The 19,793-nt window shown below is 60.6% G+C and overlaps 5 protein-coding genes across 5 annotated transcripts; 2 read left to right on the forward strand and 3 right to left on the reverse strand.

Moving 5' to 3' along the window:
* Positions 1-949: 949 nt before the first annotated feature.
* DCS_04219 (uncharacterized protein) lies at positions 950-2,272 on the forward strand (the record flags this gene model as incomplete). The annotated part of the gene is made up of 1 exon (XM_040801531.1): positions 950-2,272. The coding sequence occupies one exon, from the start codon at positions 950-952 to the stop codon at positions 2,270-2,272; it is 1,323 nt and encodes a 440-aa protein (XP_040656564.1).
* Positions 2,273-3,053: 781 nt separating this feature from the next.
* On the forward strand, positions 3,054-4,253 carry DCS_04220 (zinc alcohol dehydrogenase; the record flags this gene model as incomplete). The annotated part of the gene is made up of 1 exon (XM_040801532.1): positions 3,054-4,253. One exon carries the CDS (start codon positions 3,054-3,056, stop codon positions 4,251-4,253), a length of 1,200 nt encoding a protein of 399 aa, XP_040656565.1.
* A 587-nt stretch (positions 4,254-4,840) lies between these two features.
* DCS_04221 (putative P-type ATPase) lies at positions 4,841-9,596 on the reverse strand (the record flags this gene model as incomplete). Its single annotated transcript, XM_040801533.1, has 2 exons — positions 4,841-5,366; positions 5,449-9,596. 2 exons carry the CDS (start codon positions 9,594-9,596, stop codon positions 4,841-4,843), a joined length of 4,674 nt encoding a protein of 1,557 aa, XP_040656566.1.
* Positions 9,597-11,890: 2,294 nt separating this feature from the next.
* DCS_04222 (homeoprotein) lies at positions 11,891-15,018 on the reverse strand (the record flags this gene model as incomplete). The annotated part of the gene is made up of 4 exons (XM_040801534.1): positions 11,891-13,176; positions 13,273-13,484; positions 13,563-14,525; positions 14,723-15,018. 4 exons carry the CDS (start codon positions 15,016-15,018, stop codon positions 11,891-11,893), a joined length of 2,757 nt encoding a protein of 918 aa, XP_040656567.1.
* Positions 15,019-17,746: 2,728 nt separating this feature from the next.
* DCS_04223 (uncharacterized protein) lies at positions 17,747-19,793 on the reverse strand (the record flags this gene model as incomplete). Its single annotated transcript, XM_040801535.1, has 5 exons — positions 17,747-18,089; positions 18,366-18,564; positions 18,949-19,238; positions 19,294-19,683; positions 19,738-19,793. 5 exons carry the CDS (start codon positions 19,791-19,793, stop codon positions 17,747-17,749), a joined length of 1,278 nt encoding a protein of 425 aa, XP_040656568.1.

The following is a 19,793-nucleotide window of genomic DNA, read 5'->3' on the forward strand; positions in this document are numbered from 1 at the left end:
TGGTGTACAGAGGGCCCGTCAACTTCTATCCTACTTACGGGGTCCGTCCGTTTCAGCAATAGTCTATAATTCTGTTGCAAGACTAACGACTTTACCGAGCAACACATACTTTAAACGGAGAAGTTCCGATCTTGGGGCTCGAATGAGATCGTGCGCTAAAGAAAAGAAATCAATAGTTGTTTCCTTATACGGGTTAGGTTTACATACTCATACAGTATCCCTACACGTATGTGTAACAATGACTTTCTGATTTGTACGACTGGATCCTGCTGGTTACCCCCTAACACTTCCTGCGCCCCGGCTAGACGTTGTTTGATGAGTAGTGTGGCGCAGAGAGCAATACCCTGCCTGAGTAGATGTGTGTTGTCTCAGGCAGGGTATTGCTCTCTGCGCCACACTACTCATCAAACAAGTCGATGTTTGTACGAATGGTTTACGTCAGAAAAGCGTTTGCCAATGCATTTGAATCAACTGCAGCAAAACAAATCATAAATATACATCTAGAGAACTTTTACTTCTTTGATTTCTTCTTTCTCCTCTTCTCCATCATTTCATTAACCTCATTACATGAATCGACACACGACGACCGCCCCAGCTACTTTAGGTGATGAATCTCTCCATTATACTCCTATTTGCAGCGAGCATACTGCATTCTGCAGATGCACGCTTCCTGTTTGAAAGGGGTAGCTTAGAACCTTCTAGTTCGAGGGATCCTATCTTTGTCGGAGCATCCTGGCCTGGCCGGATACTAGCAACGCCACCCAAGGCGCATTGGTTTACGAAGCGGAAAGAGTCCTGCCCTGTGCGTACGGGATTGTATGCTCGGGTTAGGGCTCAGAAAGCTATGGAAGGGAAGGAAAGCTCTCTTACTAGCACTGACTCCAATCAGAACGTAAGGGGGGGGGGCAGAACTACCCCCAGTTCTGGAGCTGGAGCAGACAATCCCGACATGTCCGGGAGCACAAGTGAGGGGCACGGGAATGCCAATTCGGACTCTGGTCGCTCCAGAAACAACCCAGATCTTCCAAATGGTGGAGTGCGCAAGTCAGGCGGCCTGTGCAAACGCCGCGGAGGTCATGGTGGAGGACATGCAAGCGGCCACGCTGGAGGTCATGGTGGCGGTCATGGTGGAGGTCATGCAAGCGGCCATGGAACAAGTCATGCAAGCAGCAATGGGAAAGGTCAAACACGCAACCAGAGGCAAAAAGACAAAAAGTTTCGGGAGAGAGTTTCGTCGTGTGAGGATTTAGCCGAAGTCGCAATGGGACTTGCGGAGGAAGGATCGCGGTTGTTCCTTGGGGATGAGGAATCCGAGGAAATCGAACCTACGACTACCAATGGCGATACCTCTGCTGTTGCGACAGAAATCGCTGGTGCGACAGACATTGATAATTCTTCTACAAGTGCGACCGGAGACGAGTCTTCTACAAATGCGACTCAATTGGGTACTTCAACCATCGGGACTGAAGTCGATACTTCTACCGGGGCGACTGGAGTCGATACCTCTACTGGGGCAACTGGAGTCGATACCTCTACTGGTGCGACTGAAGTTGATTATTCTACCAATGCGACGGAAGTCGGTATGTCCACCGACACGACTCAAGTTCCAAGCAAACAGAAGTCCAAGCTATCAAGCAATGGTTACATAAACAAGTTTGCGGTTGCTGTGTCCCCGGAGGATTTTGAATATCGAGATGAAGCTTTCTTCACGGGCAAGACGGCAATTCGATTGCCCTCTGGGGATCTAATGATATGCGACAAAACAACTTATGCTAACTGCTACTACCCAGAGTCAACCTCCGGTTCTTCCGTCCGACAAATTCTAACCCGGTCTACAACACTATCCAGGGATACGGTCGGAGGTGACAACGGCGCTGCTGAAACGGAATCACAAGGAGCACCGGATTTCGGCGGCATCAAACTTACCACTATTGTCCGCCCTGAATCCTTTTTGCATAGGTTAGAAGAAGATGTAAAAGCTTTTCGGTTGGAGTCGGGACAGCTAGTTATTTGTGATACAGACAAGAAAGACTGTTCCTCTGCCGGTTCGGACAACGCTTCTAATATCGCAACCACAGACAGCACAGCATCAACAGGCATAGAGCCACGGGCAGAAGTTGGAGATAACGATACCAGATTTGCTACTGTTGTTAGCCCGGATTCCTTTGTGTACGGTTTCGAGCCTGGCAAGGTTGCCTATCGCCGGCCTTCAGGCCAGCTAGTTGTCTGCAACGAAGGTTACGAAAATTGCTCTGCCTCAGGTGTAGAATAGATACTTCTTCTACCCATGCGGAAGGATACTAACCTTAGCAGCCGCCCGAGTAGTACATTGTTTATTGCAAGCGTCTTATTTTCGAATGCTGACGAAACACTCAAATGCACATTTATACCACTGCCCCCTTTTTCCCCCTGGATACATTAGCGTTTACGGGCTGCCTAAAATGCATGTTATGCTTGTTTATATTAATAGTAATTGAAGCATCATTCTTCACTGGTATTTGCCCATTCTGTTTGTACCGATACATGTGTGGTTCTCGCAAACTCATGCAGCATTTCGTCCAAGGTTGAAGCAAAGTGCCAACGCAAAAGTAGGCTAACCGTGACTGGACTGAAACTAGGGTCAACACATGTACTTCACCGGAGACGGAGCCTTCACCGTCCCGATCACGATACCAAAACCCCCGCTCGTCCATCACGTCTCGCTGGCCTCAACCTCCTGTTCCAATCTCCACCTCCACCTTCGCCAAGGAGCACCATCGCTCAGCTCGATCCAACGGCGCGTCAGCAAACCCCGCAATTCCGCTGAGCTCCAATGGTGGCGACCGTCAGCTATGGATGCTATGAATAGTGCCTGAGACATCGGCACGCCATGCACACGTGAACGGCTTCGTGCAGGCACCATCATCATCCATCGGATCATCATATAGCCAGCCCGCTGACCGGTTGCTCGCCTTTCAACTCGCCATGAACAAGAGACTCGGCAGCACATCAGCGTTCACCTTCGCACGAGACCCAAAGTCCGGTGCCATCCATTCTTGAGTATCGAACTCGCTATGCCAGACTCCCGCGCTTGGGTCTTTTCCTCCCGAGGCGATCCCTCCGACGTCCTCTCCCTCACGAGCCGACCGACGCCGACGCTTCCCCCAAGCCTGCCCCTCCCTCGCGATGTGCCCGTCCCCGAAGAATGGATCGTCGTCAAGGTCGCCTTCGCCGGCCTCAACGTCGGTGCCATCTTCCAGATGACGCTGATTCCGAGCTTTATTCGCAGCAGCACCTGTATCCCCGAGATGGACCTGTCTGGCGTTGTCACCGACGTCTGGAACCCGGACGAGGGGCAGGTCGCCGCCGGCCATGGCAGCAAGGGAAGGTTCAAGAAGGGCGACAAGATCGTCGCCATGCTGCCGGCGAACCACGCGCTCGCCACGGGAACCGGCGCCCTTGCCGAGTACATCACCTTTCCCGCCCGCTATGCCGTTGCCAAGCCGGCCGGGACGAGCTTTGGCGATGCCGCAGGCTGCCTCCTCGCCGGCATGACCGCCCGTCAGATGGTCCTCGAGGCTGCTGTCAAGAAGAGGAACCGCGTCTTGGTGAATGCGGCGAGCGGCGGCATCGGCACCATGGTCGTCCAGATGGTCCGCCGCATCGTCGGAGAGGACGGTTATGTCGTCGGCATCTGCAGCGGCAAGAATCTCGACTTGGTGAAGGGACTAGGAGCGGACGAGGTAATGACGATAATCACGGGGGGGGGTCCATCCTCAGCCTTGGCTAATGGCGAACAGGTCATCGACTATACCCAGCACTCGAACCTCGCTTCCCACCTCGTCACCCTCTTCTCCGCCAACCCTTTCCACGTCATCATCGATACCCGCGGCCACCAGTCCCTCTACGTCGCCTCGCCCTCCTATCTCCTCCCAGAGGGTGTCTACTCCTCCGTCGGCATCAAGCCGCCGTCCTTTGCCGTCCCGAACTTCCTGCGCGCCGTCTGGCAGATGAAGCTCAACGAGTGGTGGCCAGTCAGCCGCTGGCTCGGTGGCACTGGGCGTCTCTGGCGGGGCGTTTCCATGATGGCGCCAACGCTTGAGGACAGAGAGCGTATCGTCGGCATGCTGGCCAGCGGCGAAGTGAAGGTCGTGAGAGATAGCGTCTGGGCGTTTGACGATGCCAAGAAAGCCTATCAGCATCTGGCAGGAGGACACGCGAGGGGAAAGGTCCTGGTCAAAGTAGACCCCGACCTTGGCGACGATGAATGCTAAACCTTGGAAGCCCCAGAAGCCACCGAAGAGTCTAGACCGCAATATATCGTACCAAATGACCGCTGGCTCTCCGCAATGCCCAGGAAGGCCATGCGATGTGGTTGCTTCCAGCGGCTAAGCGGAAGCTCCCGATTCCATACATCTGTACATGCAAGGCACGACAGGCAGGCCAAATACGACTTGGCTGCTCTGATATAGCCGGTGCCTTTCAGGGCCTTGACGTTGAACGAGTGCATCACAGTTAGATGTTGAGAAGCAAAATCAAAATGGGTAAAAATCATCTACTACCTCATGTCCTAGTTGTTCCTGCCGGAACACGTCTGAGAGACAAAGTCTAGCCTCAAGATGAGTCTGACTGTTTCGATGCCAAATGCTGGGACGAAAACCTGTCGGTTGCGAGGCTGCTGGGTTATCAAAAAAGCCCTTGATCGCATCGGTCGCTACACAGGAAAGCCCTACAGCAGACTGGAAGATGCTGACTGGGTCGGCTCAATACCAGTCGCTACACTGCAAGTCAACACGGCCCGGGCACGGGATACGATACGAGTTGCCACTGGATGTAAAACCAATCCATTGTTTTGATTCCTTCATCTCCCGACCCGCGCCATCCCAGACGGGTGGCCCCCGTCGTCGACCGGTGGGCCACGCCTGGATGACCATAAGCCATCTCGACTCGGCCTCTGCGAATAGTCGCTCGTCCTCATCTTCGGACCGCTTATCCCGTCCTCGCCGCCGCTGTTGTCCGCTTCGCCCATGGCAACGTCCGCCCCGTCGCACCCATCTTCAGCCTCGACGGCCATCATCTCCAGCAAGCTCTTCATCTTGCCGTCCTTTTCCACTCGCTGCATCAGATCCTGGTCCGTCGGCCAGTACACCCGACGGATGCTCTGCACGACGAGCTCGAGCACGAGAAGCATGGCCAGGCCAACCAGCACCGTCGCCCACCATAGCAGGTCCTGGCCGAAATTGTGCAGGAACCCGTGCCTGACAATGTACGGACCCGTCTTGAGCTGGTACACGGCGGAGATGAGCATGTTGAAGGAGAACCAGCCGGCAACCGAGACGAGAAAGCCGCCGAATGTGACGACGGTCTTGCAGTGTAGCTCGAGGATCCTGCTTGCTGGTCAGCACGCTCACGCGGTAAATTGCAGATACACCTCCTTGTCGCCGGCGTCGGGGGAGGGAGGTTGCCTACAAGAGTTTAATGTTGATGAAAACAACGGCAACGGTGAAGGAAATGTCGCCCATTGCGAACAAGCTCGCGTCGTTCGTAAAGAGCGCCTGGATGTAGGCGCCGTACATGGTGAAGAATATGATGACGCTACCGATGATGCCCATGACGACCCAGCCAAAGTACTGGCCGTAGTTGAACCCTTCGTCCCGCTGGCCAAAGGTGTACAGCTCCGGCACCGCCAGCAGCGTCGAGGCCGACAAGTCCTTCTCGAAGATGCCGAGCAGGATGACGGGAAGGGAGGTGAAGGCGCTGTTAAACACCGTCAAGCTCCACGACTCGAAGAGGGATGTGCCCGAGTATCCGTTCTGCCGCTGGAAGTGTGCCTGGACGAGGAAGAAGATGACCTCCTTCCAGAACGTCGCCAGTACGTACTTGCCCGTTCGCAGGTAGTTCCACCGGCCATGGACGAAGAGTAGCTTCTGCAGGAAGCGAAACTGGGCGATAGAGTAGTCCGAGATTCGGGCCGCTTGGAGACCCTCGCGTCCGGAGATGCCGATGCCGACGTGCGAGGCCTGGATCATACCGATGTCGTTGGCGCCGTCGCCGATGGCGAGTGTCATGCTCTTCGGGACCCGACGACGGATCGAGTGCACGAGCTTCGCCTTCTGAGACGGCGAGGCGCGGCAGCAGATGACCGAATCGACGCGGACGACGAGATCGTGGAAGAGCATCATCAAGTCGATGTCGCCGTCGATGGCTGCCAACGTCTGGCCGTCGACGACGAGGACCGAGTGCGGCACCATGCCGCGGCCGACCTCGTTCAACGTCGCCGTCATCTTGTCCCGCACGTTTTCCTGCGTCGCGTCCAATATGTACAGCTCCGAGAAGGGCTTGCAGAGACGGGCCGAGTGGCCGATGTTGATGGCCGTCTCCCGCTTGTCGCCCGTGAGCATCCAGACCTTGATGTTGGCTCGTCGCAGCTTGTCGATCGTCTCCGGCACGCCCTCCTGCAGCTTGTCCTCGATCGCCGTCGCGCCGGCGAGCTCAAAACCTTTTTCGATCTCGTCGCCGGCCTCCTCGATCAGCTGCTGGCGATTGACCAGGCTCGTCTCGGCCTTGCGGTGCAACTCCTTCCACTCGGCGTACACGTCCTCATCGAGGTACCGGAAGGCGTACAGCAGCGTTCGCAGGCCCTCGGTGGCAAAGTCGTCGATGTGTCGAAAGCACCGCTCGAATACGGCCGCCTCGTTCGCCGCCATCGTTTCGTCCACTAGGCCGCGCCCCCGTGCGCCGCTCCGGAGGTCGAGGGATGGTATTCTGCTTAGACTTTGACGAGGACTTTGCCTCTGCAGCAGGTCCGTCGACTTCCGAAGCGGCATCGTCTCCTCCGGCTGCCGTTTCGGGAGCAAGGAGGCAACACCCTCGCTGAGTGACATCCTCGAGAGATCGGTCGACCGGCGCAGGGCGAAACTCGTCCGCGGCGTCGCACCCGTTCCGTGCTCGCTCATGCGGCGCAAGGCCATGTCCTGCTCGAACGTCTTGCGAATGCTCGCCCTGCGGCTGACATCCTTTTGTTTCTGCTCGGCCAGGTGGCTCAGCTTGAGGCGCGACATGATGACGTTGTCGGCGCCCTTGCAGAAGATGCACAGGCGGCCGTCGGGCATCCGGATGATGATGGACATGCGCTTCCTCTTGCTGCTGAACTCGATCACGTCGAGGACCTGGTACGTCTCCACCTGCAAGTTGCCGTCGCCGTCACGGCTCTGCAGCTTGATGGACTGGGCAGGACGATCGACGAGCATGAGGCCCAAATCGCGCGCCGCCTCGACGAGGGCGAGCTCGTCGGGAGACGCCGCCTGGAAGGCAATCTCACCGTCGTCCTTGATCTCCGGGAGACAGGTGTGGCACAGGGCGATGCAGAGCAGGAAGTGCTTCGCCTTGCGCGAGAAGGTCGTGTTGGGCTTCTGGCGGAGGTATTCGAGAAGTTCCTCGGTCTTCATCTCGGGCTCCTCGTTGGGATGGACGGAGGACCGCCAGTGCGATGCCGAGCCGATGGAGAATGGCCGGCTCGGACGTGTCAACCTGTGGACGTCATCGTCGTCATCGTCGTCATCGTCATCGTCTCCTAAGGTCTTTGCACCACGGGGCGCCGACGCCGACTTGGCCTTTTCCTCGCCCAACACCCCTCCTAGTGCCCGCTCCGAGGCTGCCTTGTTGGGCTTGGACGCCTCATCTCGCTGCACGTCCATGTCGTGCAGACAGGCGACGCCGGCGACGCTCAGCTTTCGGAAACGCATCATGTTCTCGGTCAAGGTGCCCGTCTTGTCGGAGAAGATGTAGCTGACCTGGCCTAAATTTTCCAAAATGGTCGTCGTGTTGGCGACCATGGGCGTGTCGGAGGTGGCATCGTACATGTCGGCGTCCTGCATGAGGATGAGCTGGCCGATCTTGACGATTTCGAGGCTGATGTAAAGGGAGAGGGGGATCAGCGTGTTGAACATGATGAGGTAGCCGAAGAAGATCTCCCTGAAGGGCACGCTCGCGTCGTATTTCCGCCGCGTGACGAGGTAGAAGGACCTCTCCTCGGTGTGCTCCTCCCACATGTAATAGCCACCCGTCATCCCGCCGGCGAGGGCCATGACGATGAAGATTTGGAAGAGGACCATCTTGTTGATGATGGCTTGCATCGCCGGCTTCTTGGCGTGCACGTTCTTGTTCGCGTTCATGCGAATCTTGCATTCCTCGCCCGTGTTGACGACGAGGCCGACGGCCTCGGTCGTGTTGCGCAGCGTCGAGCCGCGATAGACGACGTTGTTGAGGGACAGGGGGAGAGTTTCGCCGTCGACCGTCACCCTTCCGTCGTAGCTGTAGAGGTCAATGTTGGGGTCTTCGGAAACGACGGTGGCGTCGGCGGAGCGGATGCCGTCGAGGGTGCGGCAGCGCCCGGCGAGGAGCGGACAGGCCTGCTTGCTCTTGAGGTTGGTCTCGCCGTCGAGGGCCATGGTCTCGATGTAGGCGACGCCGTTTGGGCCGGTCGCGTGTAGGAGGACGAGGTCGGCCGGCACGGACTGGTCGCGGCGCAGACGAACGACGTCGCCGACGCAAAGGTCTTGCCACCGGACCGATCGCCAGTCATTGTTCTCGTCCACGCTCGCTCGGTGGCTTCCGACGATCCCCTCACCATCAGCTGCCCGTTTCCCCTCGGCCGCCTGCCTCCAACGGGTGGTCGACGCTGCCTTGGTCGATGGCTCGCGTCGATGGCGGATCATAACGGCGGCGAGGCTGCGGTTTTCCGACTTGTCGAGCCGGTACCGTCGGTAGTCGTCGTAGCCTTCCTTGGCCATGCTGAAGGCGACGAAGATGCTCAGAGGCACGATGGTCGTCCATCGTCCAACGGTGCTCAGGCCGGGTATGAGCTGCAGGATGCCCATGATGAGAAAGTAGAAGTTGCCGAGCTTGCTGAACTGAAAGACGAGCTGCTTGGGGACGAAATCGTAGATGGTGTACCTGCTGGATCGGATGAAGTTGTCGACGTAGGGCTTGTCGCTCCTCTCATCGATGAGGTCGAAGGACGGGTTGAGCGGAAGATGACGGCCGTCCCGCGTAGGCGGAAGGGGTTTCCGTCGCAGGAGGCCCTCGATGACGACCTGCTGGTAGATGGCGGCCGCTCGGTCCTTGGCCCGTTCTCCCCAGCTCGCCCGCGCCTGCTTTTTCGCCGCCTTCCCCGTCGTTCGGTCCAGCACCGACGACTTGATCCTGTTGGACACGGACGCCTTCTCCGTCCCGGTCGGGTCGGCGGCCAAATGGTCGTGTCCAGGCGATCCATCGCTGCCCGCACCGGCCGCCGTCGGGTCCGTCGGCTCGGCCACGCTTCTCGACGGTATCGTCTGCAGCTCATACTGGTCATGTCTCCTCCTCGCGCTCGATTCCACAAGCGATCTTCTCCTCGGCGGGTAGGAATCTCGACGGCGCGGTCCGTCGGAGCGGGCGGCATCGGTGTTTGTCCTCGGGGGGTTCTCACCGTGCGTCGGCGGAGCGGGAGAGTTGCGGTCATTCAACGCTTCGTCGTCGACTCCCCGTCTCGTCTCGGCATCAGCATCGTCGATGGACAGGCGGCCGCCGTCGGCTTCGCGACGAGGGCGAGCGGCCTCGTCGCGCCTTCGTGTCATGGAGCCGTCGATATCGGTCGTCGATCTCGCTTCTGGGGCGTAGAAATGCCGCCGGCGTCAGGCGTCAGGGCCTTTCCTAGCGGGAGCCCATGCTCGGGTGATGGCAATCGTCGTCGTCGTGTGCTCCTGCTCGAAAGGGCGTACCGTGCCGTATGCTCCCGCCCGCCCAGTGCTTGTTTCGTATCGATCGGCGACGAAGGATTCGATCCCCCGTGGTGCGTAGGGTGGACGTACGCGAACGGGACGGCCAAGGGTCGGGACGACACGAGCGATGAATGATGGGCACAAAGCCGATGATTTTCTGCTCGCCTCGAGCGGTCGCGGATGAGAAGAGACCAACGACGGGCTCGGGATTCGATGTTCGAGGGTCAGGCCGTAGATTGATGATGGCAGACGATGGATTGGTGGCAACAACGGGTTGCAAACGATCAAGCCCACCTTCCGGTCATGGCATGCGGCACGGCGAGGAGGACGGTGTGCTCTGCAGTCGACAATGATCCGTTGGCCTCTGAACTGACGGCTCTGTTGGGCATTCGTTGGCTGCTGGCACTCGTTTCTTTGGCGCTCGCGGGAAGACACGGGCTTGGACCGTTTCATCGTGGCGCAGCGCTTTCGCGTTAAAATCTGAAATCTCCTCCAATGCCCGCCCGTCGATCGTCTCAGCCAACATGACTGGCCACCACCATGGATTTCGACCAGTGCCATCGCAGGCTGCACCCCCCGGCTAAGCTTACGACTAGAGTTAAACCACGATGCTCCGAAGTTGCATGCATGCCCGCCAAGCCAAGCCGATGGGCAGATGGGCAGATGCCGCTCGAAGGACGCACTCCCACCTCCGCCGCTTGCCGATGACCATAGCCGGCGGTGTAGGAAGCAGTCTTGAATGCTTGTGCTTCTCATTCCAGGTATTCCTCGCAACAGGAGTTTCTCGCTACCGATACTCCTTGCTACAGGTATTCCTCGCTGCAGGTGTTGCTTGCTACGGGTATTCCTTGCTGCTTCGTACAACCACGTTGAAGGTCTTGACGATTGTATGCGCCTCGAAATTCAGGCATCACGCTCGCGAAATACACTCCATCCATCCATCCACCCATCCGTCCGTCCACCCATCCGTCGATCCATCGTCGATCCATGCTATGCCATATCATGTCGACGCAGCTTGAGGCAACTGAGCAGAGGGGAAAAAACAGAAACAAGAATGCGTCAAGCGAGGCCTCGCACGAGCCAACGACGTGGACTGACCATCTGCTCTCCGTTGCGTCCTTGTCCTCAGCGCTCCGTCGACTTGTGCGCTTGCCTCTAACCGCACGCTCGCGCGTGAAACTATTCCCTACAGGGCGTCCTCTTCCGATGCCAACTGCCAACAACAGGCACAGAGCCCCCCCCCCCCCCCCCCCCCCGGCCCGGTCTCATGGTCGAGAACAAAAGCCTCACTCATCCTCCTTCCGCCAACGCTCGCCCCCGCGTCGTCGTACTAGCATGTATCCCGGGCTGCCAGCTCACAGAACGTCACGCACGAGGGACGGCCTAGGCAACCAGCCAAGCGCTGGCACCTTGTCGACATGGAAAGTTCATTCGATTCCATCGTGGCAACTACTTTTATCTATAGCAACCCCCTTCCGCATCGTCGGCAACCCCCGCTCGCACGTGGACGCCAAACGGCCTCCCGGCAGCCGAGGACGCACGACGCATGTTCCTCTCCACCATTAAAGCCAGGGCAACAAACGCCGGCTAGGCCTCCAGGGCCCGTCTCCAAGGGGACCAGACTAGATGCTCCGAAACGTGACGGCGCGGGAATCAAAGGACGAGAGGGGGGAAACGGAAGCAGGCCCGCTCCGGCGCCCGAAATGGGCATGAGAAGAAGCAGCCCTCGACCGGTTGGCGCCGTCGTCGCAGGTCACTGGGAGGGGGTAACGTTTTTGAAGCCGTCCGGTCACGGTTCGACACGAAGCGTCGGAGCCAACGATATCCTGCAAGGCGACGCAAGCACGCAAAAGGGAGAGAGAAGAGAGGCAAGACAAAGGGAAAAAGGATGTAAGCTCGCTGTACCAGACATGCATGACGGATGTCGTAGGGAGGTATCGTCATGCCAAATTCATAATAGGCCGCTGTACGAGGCGCAAGGGAAAATTGAACCAGACGGAGCGGCTCTCCTGCCGGTGCCAGAATGCGAAAAGTGAGCGAGGTGGGTGCGCCGGAGGCATCAAAAACGAGGCGAAGGCGAAAGGCCATGGTATCCGCTGCTGCAAAACAAGAACGCCTTCCCGGGTGCATCCATCTCCGGGCCGTCGACATCACTGCGCCGTGGGGGGTATCGTCTCGGGCGACAGGCTCGCGGGGTCGACGGCGTCGAACTGCACCAGCTGCTCCATGTCCACCTCGCCGTGCGGGCCGGCCTGGACGAAGGCGGCGGCCGAGGGCGCGTGCATGGGCAGGTTGATGGTGTGCTTCGAGTACATCTCGTTGAGGCTGGTGCCGTCGTCGGAGACGGCGCAGGAGCCGTCGTGGGCGGCGTAGAGCTCGGCCGAGCCCGGGCGGCCCATGAGCGACATGGGCGGCGACTGCTCGACGATGGAGGGCTCGGCCGGCGCGCCAAAGGGGAGGGGCGAGACGGCGCCGTGGCCGCCGGCGTCGGCGCTCATCATGGGCGACAGGAAGGCGGCGCCGTAGGGCGTGCCGAAGTGGGAGCTCGCCATGGGGCTGCCGTCGGGGGCGCCGGGGAAGTAGCCGGGGCTCTGGGGGAACTCGGAGGGCGAGGCCGTCGTGGCCGACATGGGATACTGGCGCATGTCGAGGCCGAAGCCGGCGGCCGTGTCGATGCGGAGGTTCGAGCCGACGCCAGCCGACGGCTGCGGCGAGGGTGCGTAGACGGCGGCGTGCTGGGGCGGCGGCGGCGGCATCTCGCCGGGCGGCTGGATGTAAAAGGACGGCATCGGCTGGCTCTGGAACATGGCAAAGTCGACGGGCGCCGGCACGGAGCGGCTGCGCTGACGCTTGTGGCCGTGGGGCGGCCGCATGGCCGAGTGCATCTGGCTCAGGCCCCAGTGCTGGTCGGGCATGAGGCCCGGCTGCGGCGGCGGGAAGCTCGGCTGCGACGACGGGCGGACGGGCGAGACTGGGGCCGAGACGGACAGGGCGTGGGCGTCGGCGAAGGCGTGGGGGTTGTGGCGGTTCATGAAGGCGTCGAGCGAGACGAGCTTGGCGAGCTGGTTCGTCAGCACCTTGGGGTTGCCACCGAGGTGATGGATCATGCAGCGGGAGGCCTGGACGTCCTCGGTGAAGTCGCCGCACTGGTAGAAGCCGTTGGTGGTGGGCGACGAGTCCATGAAGAAGTGCGGCGGGCGGTTGAGCTCGATGACGATGCCGCCCGACTTGGCCGGGTCGCCCTCGTCGTTTTCGAGCCAGATGCTCTTGATGCTCGAGAAGGGGTACTCGATCTTGTAGCCGGCCTGGTCGTTGTTGATGTAGTAGGTCATGGTGCATTTGTCGGGCGAGTAGAAGATGATGAGGTCCATGGTGTTTTGGCCGACGCGCGTCCACTTGCCGATGCTCAGCGAGCGGCAGGTGAGGTGATGGATCACTGGGACGGGCTCGGCGTCAGCGACGGTCCCGGCGGAGAGGGAAAGAGGGGGGGGGGGTTGGGAGGGGATGGGGAAGGGGATGGGTGAAGACGTACAGACTTTGCCCTGGGCCGCTTGGTCGGCGGCCATGACGAGGCCGGACTGGCCAAAGGGCGAGAGGGCGCCGCGGGCGAGGTAGCCTCCGCCGAGGCCCTGGCCGGACTCGATGGCCTGCATGGCGAGGTAGGCACGCATCGACTCGGGGATGGAGTCAATGTCCTCGCCCGTCTCAAGGCTCTTCTTGGCCAACGACTTGATCTTGGCGCGTCTGCGGCGGCGAGGAGCCAGGTTAGCGGGCGGCGGACGTCAGGCGGAGGGGGGGGGGAGGGCCTCGTCGGATGCGTACCTGTTTTGAAACCAAATCTGAACCGACCTCTCCGTCATGTTGATGTCCTCGGCAATCTTCTCCCGCACGCCGGCCGTCGGCGTCGGGTTCTTGTTGAACTCGACCTCGAGGACGGTCAGCTGGTCCTGGGTCGCCCGCTGGCGCTTCTGGTTCTTCTGCTGCTGGGTCAGGGTGCTCTTCCGAGGCGGTCGCTTCGAGCTTGAGTGGCCGCTCGCGCTCGACGCGGACTGGGTCGGGGACTGCCTCGACATGCTGGGCGTCGAGGCCGGGGAAGGGGAGGTCATGACGCTCGTCGGCGTCGGCATCGGCACGATGGGGTGCTCGAGCTTGGTCGCCATGGCGGAGACGCGTCCGAGGGGGCCGGGGGACAGCGATGGACCGCTCGGGTCGCTCTGGGTGCGGCGAGGCCCGGGTGCGTCGTCGGCGCGGCCGGGGGAGGGGGGGAGGAGGAGGAGGTGGTGGTGATGAATAGGGGGAGGCTCTCGACGCGGCTCGCGAACGACTCGTCGGTCGTGGCCGTCTCGCAGCGAGGGGCGGCTTCGGGGAATCGACGGGGGACGGGGAAGGTTCTCGGGGCAGGCTGGACGACGGGAAAATGCTGGGAAAGGAGCGAAATCGGTCGGCGGTGCGGTGCGGCGCGGCAAAGGAGAGTCGGTCGGATGAGGACGAGCTCGCTCGCGTGTGAGGGCTGCGGCTCGTCGTCGGATGGGATCCGCGGTCGGCTCGGTCGAGGAGCAAGAGGACGAGGCAAAGGAACAAAGGTGCGGTCCCGGAAGGAGTGACGGGTACCGAGATATGGCTCTGGAAACAACAGCAAGCTCGCGACGGGAACGGAAGGTAAGGACAGGGGAGGGCGGCGGAGGTGTCGATGGCAAAAGAATGGAGGATGACGATGGATGGGAGGACGAGGAGAAAAGAAAGCGGACGACGGGGGAATAAGGGATCCCAGCAGCGGCCGAGCCCCTGGTGCCTGAGAGCGAGGAGTGAGAGGGGGGGGGCGGTGGCCAAGGAGCTGAGGCGACGGGTGGCAGCGGACGGGGGGGGGGGCACGGGGTGGTGGGCAGCACCCGGTCGCAGCAGCGTGCTCGTGCCAGGTACCGAAGTAACAGGTACGTACCCCGTACCTCTCACCCCGTACTGCGAGTACTGCAAGTACGTACAGCACGACGGGTCGTACTCGTACCAGGTACCATCCGTACCTCTGACGGGACACGGTGGGTGGGTGGATAGGTGGGTGGGCGAGGCGAACGGGACAAGGAGCCCGACCCGCCCAGAAGGGCCTATCAAACGGCGGCGCCGCATCGCTGCGTGACCGTCCCCGTCGGCGCTGGCCAGTGGGCCGTCGGGGACCAGGGACCAGATACTTGGACGACAAGCACCGCGCAGCCAGCAAGCATGTACCTGCCGTGCCTCTGGACCACGCACGGTGCAAGAAACTGGGCGCACCCGCATGCATGTACAAGGCACGTACCTGTCGGTGCACTGTACATGTACTGTAGATGTACATGTACATGTACTTGAGTAGTTTGTTGTACGGAGTAGGGAGGAACACTTACTTCAGTACTGTACTCCGTACAGAGTACTGTACGGAGCACAGCACGGAGCACACCTGCTGCGCAAGTACCGCGCAAGTACAACTAGTACTCTACGGAGTACGGAGCACACAGGCCATACCAGGACGCACACGAGCACGAGCACAAGTACGGAGTAAGTACATGTACACCTCAGACCATTATTGTACCTCTGGTGGTACTGTACATGCACATCCACCAGGCACCAGGCGTCAGCGCTTGCGGTGAAGTGCACCTAATACATGTGCGCCGTTCAACACAAGCACAGCACAGTCCAGCCAGCACAACACAGTGTAGCACAGCAAGACAGCACGGCAACTTGCAAGTACCTACTAGGTACCTAGTAGGTTGTAGCACAGCAGGTGTACATGTACAGTGCTCCGTACGGAGCGCAAGCCAACTCCCGGTGCGTGGACCCGACAATGACTGCTGATGCTGCTCCCCTTGACTGCCCGGCACCCGTTCTCGCCTCTCAGTCGTCTGGCGGTGCCGAGGAAAAGGTACTTGCACAGTACTTGCTTGCATGCAGTCGTACCGAACAAGTACATGCGTGACGTACTGTATGGATCCATGCCACAGCGCCTACAGTACGTTTTACGTACACGTACGGAGCGCAGCACACCACTCGCGCGTGCCGCTACCTGTTTTGTGCACAAATGTGTGCCGATCCTCCGCTCGAGACGGGGACGCGAGGGGATGCGAGGATGGGCGAGAGGTCGTGCAGCGGCATGAGACGGCGTCGGAGTGAAGAAAGACGACGGAGCCGAGAGAGGGCGACGCGACGACGGAGGAGACGAGACGACGAGGCATTTGGCACCGCACAAGCCCCAAGTGCAGACAGGCACCATCCTGCAGAGTACGGAGCAAGCAAGTGCTTGTACCTGTATTGCACTTGTTTGCCCGTACACCTGCAGAAGGCATCGCGGACGAGTCGGCACGTAGGTACTTACTCGCGACGGAGCGGACGGCTTGTCCCCGTGATGCCCCGTGTCGCACAGCATCAGGATGCGGTGCAGGAAGCGGCGGGCACGCTAACCCCTGTCGGCCCCCCGTCTCGAGCAGCTGCTGGACGTTGAGCAAAGGCTGGATCGGGGGGGGGGGGGGGTGCCGCGGCGGCGGCGGCGCGATGGACAGGCTGGGCCGACGCTGAACCCATCGACTGCGACTGCGGCGGCGGGTCTCGCCAGCACCAGCAGCAGCGGGCTCCAGCACGGGCAGCGGGCTCCAGCACCTGGCGGCTGCAAGGTACCCGAACGGGCTCGACGCGCCACCGTCCCACGTCGTCTGCCTCCGCCGCGTCTGGACCGGCGTCGGAAAAGGAAAGGGACAGACGATGCCACGAGGCGGCGAGGCGAGTCGGTCAGCGTCGATGCCGGGCCCGTCGGACGCTTCCCGTTGACCCGACGAGCCCAGGCTTGTCTGACATGCTCTCGCCGCCTCGCAACCTAGGCTCGCACGGTGCTCAGCCTCGACGACGCAGACCGCCGAGCGGCGGAGACGCAGGGAGGGGGGCCGTCTCGGACAGCACAGCTCAGCCCTCGCGCGCTTGCTCCCGTCCGGGCGGTGGGAAAGGCAGGCTCTCGCCGTCGCGGCGACGATCCGGCGATGCTTCGTCTCGGCTCGCAAGGCGGCAAGGCTCGGGTGCAGTCTTCTCCGGTACGGTGCCTGCAGCGTTTCAAGTGGCACGCCTACCCTGCGCCACCCTCGCCGCACGGCGCCTGTACCGTTCCGAATAGCACACCCAGCCTGCGCCACCCTTGCCGGAACCCTGCCTGCACTGTTCCAAGTAGTACAGCTACAAGTGCCTGCAGTAGGTACTGTGCACTAGGTAGATAGGTACCTGTAGGTGAAGATGGGCGTACCATACGGACTGGGAGTGCAGTAAGGATGGGGAGCGCAGTACGGATGGGGAGCGCAGTACGGATGGGGAGCGGCGCAGTACGGAGTAAGTACGGAGCACCAATGCAAGTGCGGAGCACATGTACGGAGTACAAGCGGTATTACTCCGTGCAGTACTCCATACCTAGTACTCAGTAAGCACACGATTACTTGTGCTTGTGCCGGATTGCCGTGGCGAGTACTTAGTTGTACAAGTGCAGTACTTACTCGTCGACCAGCATCACAGCACCAGCGGCCACCGAGCACCTGCCCTCACGGCCAACCGCACAGCGTGGGGATGGGTGCATCCGGGCATCGCCATGGCGAGCGGCGGGCCAACTGCCACGTCTCGCACTCGCATCGCACGGCAACGAATGCTTGTCGCTGTGCGTGTACGCTTACTTGCTTGGGCGGCGTGTGCACCGAGAAGGCGGCCACTCGCACCGAGCATGCGAAGCATCCGGCCGCCCACCGTACCGGCACGTGCGAGTGCCAAGCACATGCACCTGCAGCAGCACCTTTGGCTTGCGGTGCTGCAGGGCACGGCTGCTGGTCGCCGAAGAGGAAATGTGCAGCACTCTGTCCATGTGCACGTACTGTACTCCGTACAGTGCTGGGTACCGCAGCGAGGTGTTGGTGTGTGTGCAGGGTACCCCGTGCACCGCGGATGCTGTGCGTCCGAACCCTAGCCTGCGGCACCGAGGCACCGACGCTGCCTGCACAGGCAAAACCGGCCTAGGGGTTAGCGTCCCGCGGCCGCCGCGATGCCGGAGCGTGGCCGTGGCTGGGCGGCGAGTCACGAGTCGCGCGACGAGGGGGGCGCCGACGAGGCGCCGACGAGGGAAAAGGGGCAGCGGGGTGGGCGCGTCCTCGGTGCGGCGCCGTGCTGTGCCCGACGCGACGACGGGATCCAGGCCGAAGCAGCCGCGGCAGGAGACGACGGGCGGCAGAGGCGGCGCGGCCAGCATGCCGCGTTGCGATGCGTGTAGGTGTACTTGGTGAAGGTGCAGGTGTAGGCGTTGGCGTAGGTGTAGGTGTACCGTAGGTGTAGGTGTACAGTACTGTGGGTGTAGGTGTACTGTAGGTGTAGGTGTAGGTACAATAGGCGTAGTGTCGTGTACTGTACACAAGGTGTAGGTGCACTTTACAGTAGGTGTAGGTGTAGGCGTAGGTGTAAGTACAGTACAGCAGGTTTAGGTCTACATGTACAGTACGTATAGATATATGTACTTACTGTACGTGTAGGTGCAAGTGCATGCGATGCCGCTCACCGAGCACAGCACGGAGTGCAGAGTTCAGTACGGCGTACGGAGCACTTGTGGTACGGAGTAATTGCTGTGCAGTAAGCACTTACAGTACCTGCACAGCAAGTACTTGCACATGCGGCGGGTTCGTGTGCACGCGCATGCGACGACGCTGGCCCAAGGTCACGACGGCCATCGTCTCCTTCGGCGCATTTGCCTCCTGAGCCTTCCAGGCGGCTCTCACCCGATGGCTACCTCGCTCGCAAGACGCACCATGTATCATTGCAAGTACTCTGCACCACCATGTACCTGTACACGTTGTCCTGGCAGGAAAGCACAAGCACATAGGTATGGGTACCCGCGATGCAAGTACACGTGGCTACCGGGCACTCCAGACTCGACACTTGGCGCACGCCTGAGGCCTGTTCAGCATGCAATATGCCAACGACCTACTTGCAGGTACTAGGTGCCTAAGTACCTATTTAGGTACCGGGCGCTCTGTACGGAGAACGGAGTGCTCCTGCGCGCGTCGGTACGGCAGGCAACACACGCACTTGTAACCCCCGTACATATGCCGTCTACAAAGTCGAAGCGCCTGGTAGGTACCTAGTACGGAGTGCTTTTGACTGGGAAATCCGACGTGCACCAACGCTCCTAGGCCTGCGCTCCTAGGTACCTCGCCCGCACACCTACCGTCACCGTACACCCATGTTCCTGGGGGCTTCACGAGCACGAGACGCGCTGCGGCGTCATGGCCAACTGCAAGTACCTGTGCCCTCATGCAGGTACGCTTCCTGCCATCGAGTCCCTCTTCCACACGGCCGGCGACGGCAGGGCCTGCCATGTTCCGTTCCTGCAGGAGCCGGTCGATGTGCTTGGCGCCCGTCGCCGTGCGGCTGCCGCGGCACCAACGGCCGTCTTGCCAAGGGGACGACGATGGACGACGGAGGGGCGCGGTTCCTCCGTCCGCACAGGTCGGTGCCCTTGTTTGCATGTGCAGTAATTACTTGCGCTGTACGGAGTAGGTGTGCGGCACACGCACAGCAGTACGGCCACGCTGGCAGAGGAGGACTTGTGCATGTTCCAACAGCACGCACGCGGGTCCCATCCACCCACGCAGGCCTTCCATCCATCCGCAAAGGCGTACCAAGTACATGTGCTTGCCACCAACCGTCCATCTGCGGTGCACGGCCACGACGACGACGACGCGGCAGCATGACGAGAAGAATTTGCTTGGCCATTCCGCGCCTCTTGCGCCCCGTCGTTGGTCGTCGCCGGCCGCTTCGCGTCGCTCGATTCCGACTCGGCGAAGCCGCCTGAACAGGCGTGGCGTGACGACGGCTGCGTTGGCTCTCGCCATGGTCCGAGGCGGCCAACCGTCGGAGCAGGCCCTGCGCCCATGGTTGGTTCTGGCCACCAGGAGCCCGTCTGCGCATGTAAGAACATGCAAGTGCTTGTATTCGTTGTCGCGAGTGCACGTACGGGGTACCGTAGGCGTGCTGTACATGCAAGAGTGTGTTCTGTATTGCTCCGTACAT

The sequence above is a fragment of the Drechmeria coniospora genome, chromosome 02, assembly GCF_001625195.1.
Source record: "Drechmeria coniospora strain ARSEF 6962 chromosome 02, whole genome shotgun sequence".
Lineage (NCBI taxonomy): Eukaryota > Fungi > Ascomycota > Sordariomycetes > Hypocreales > Ophiocordycipitaceae > Drechmeria > Drechmeria coniospora.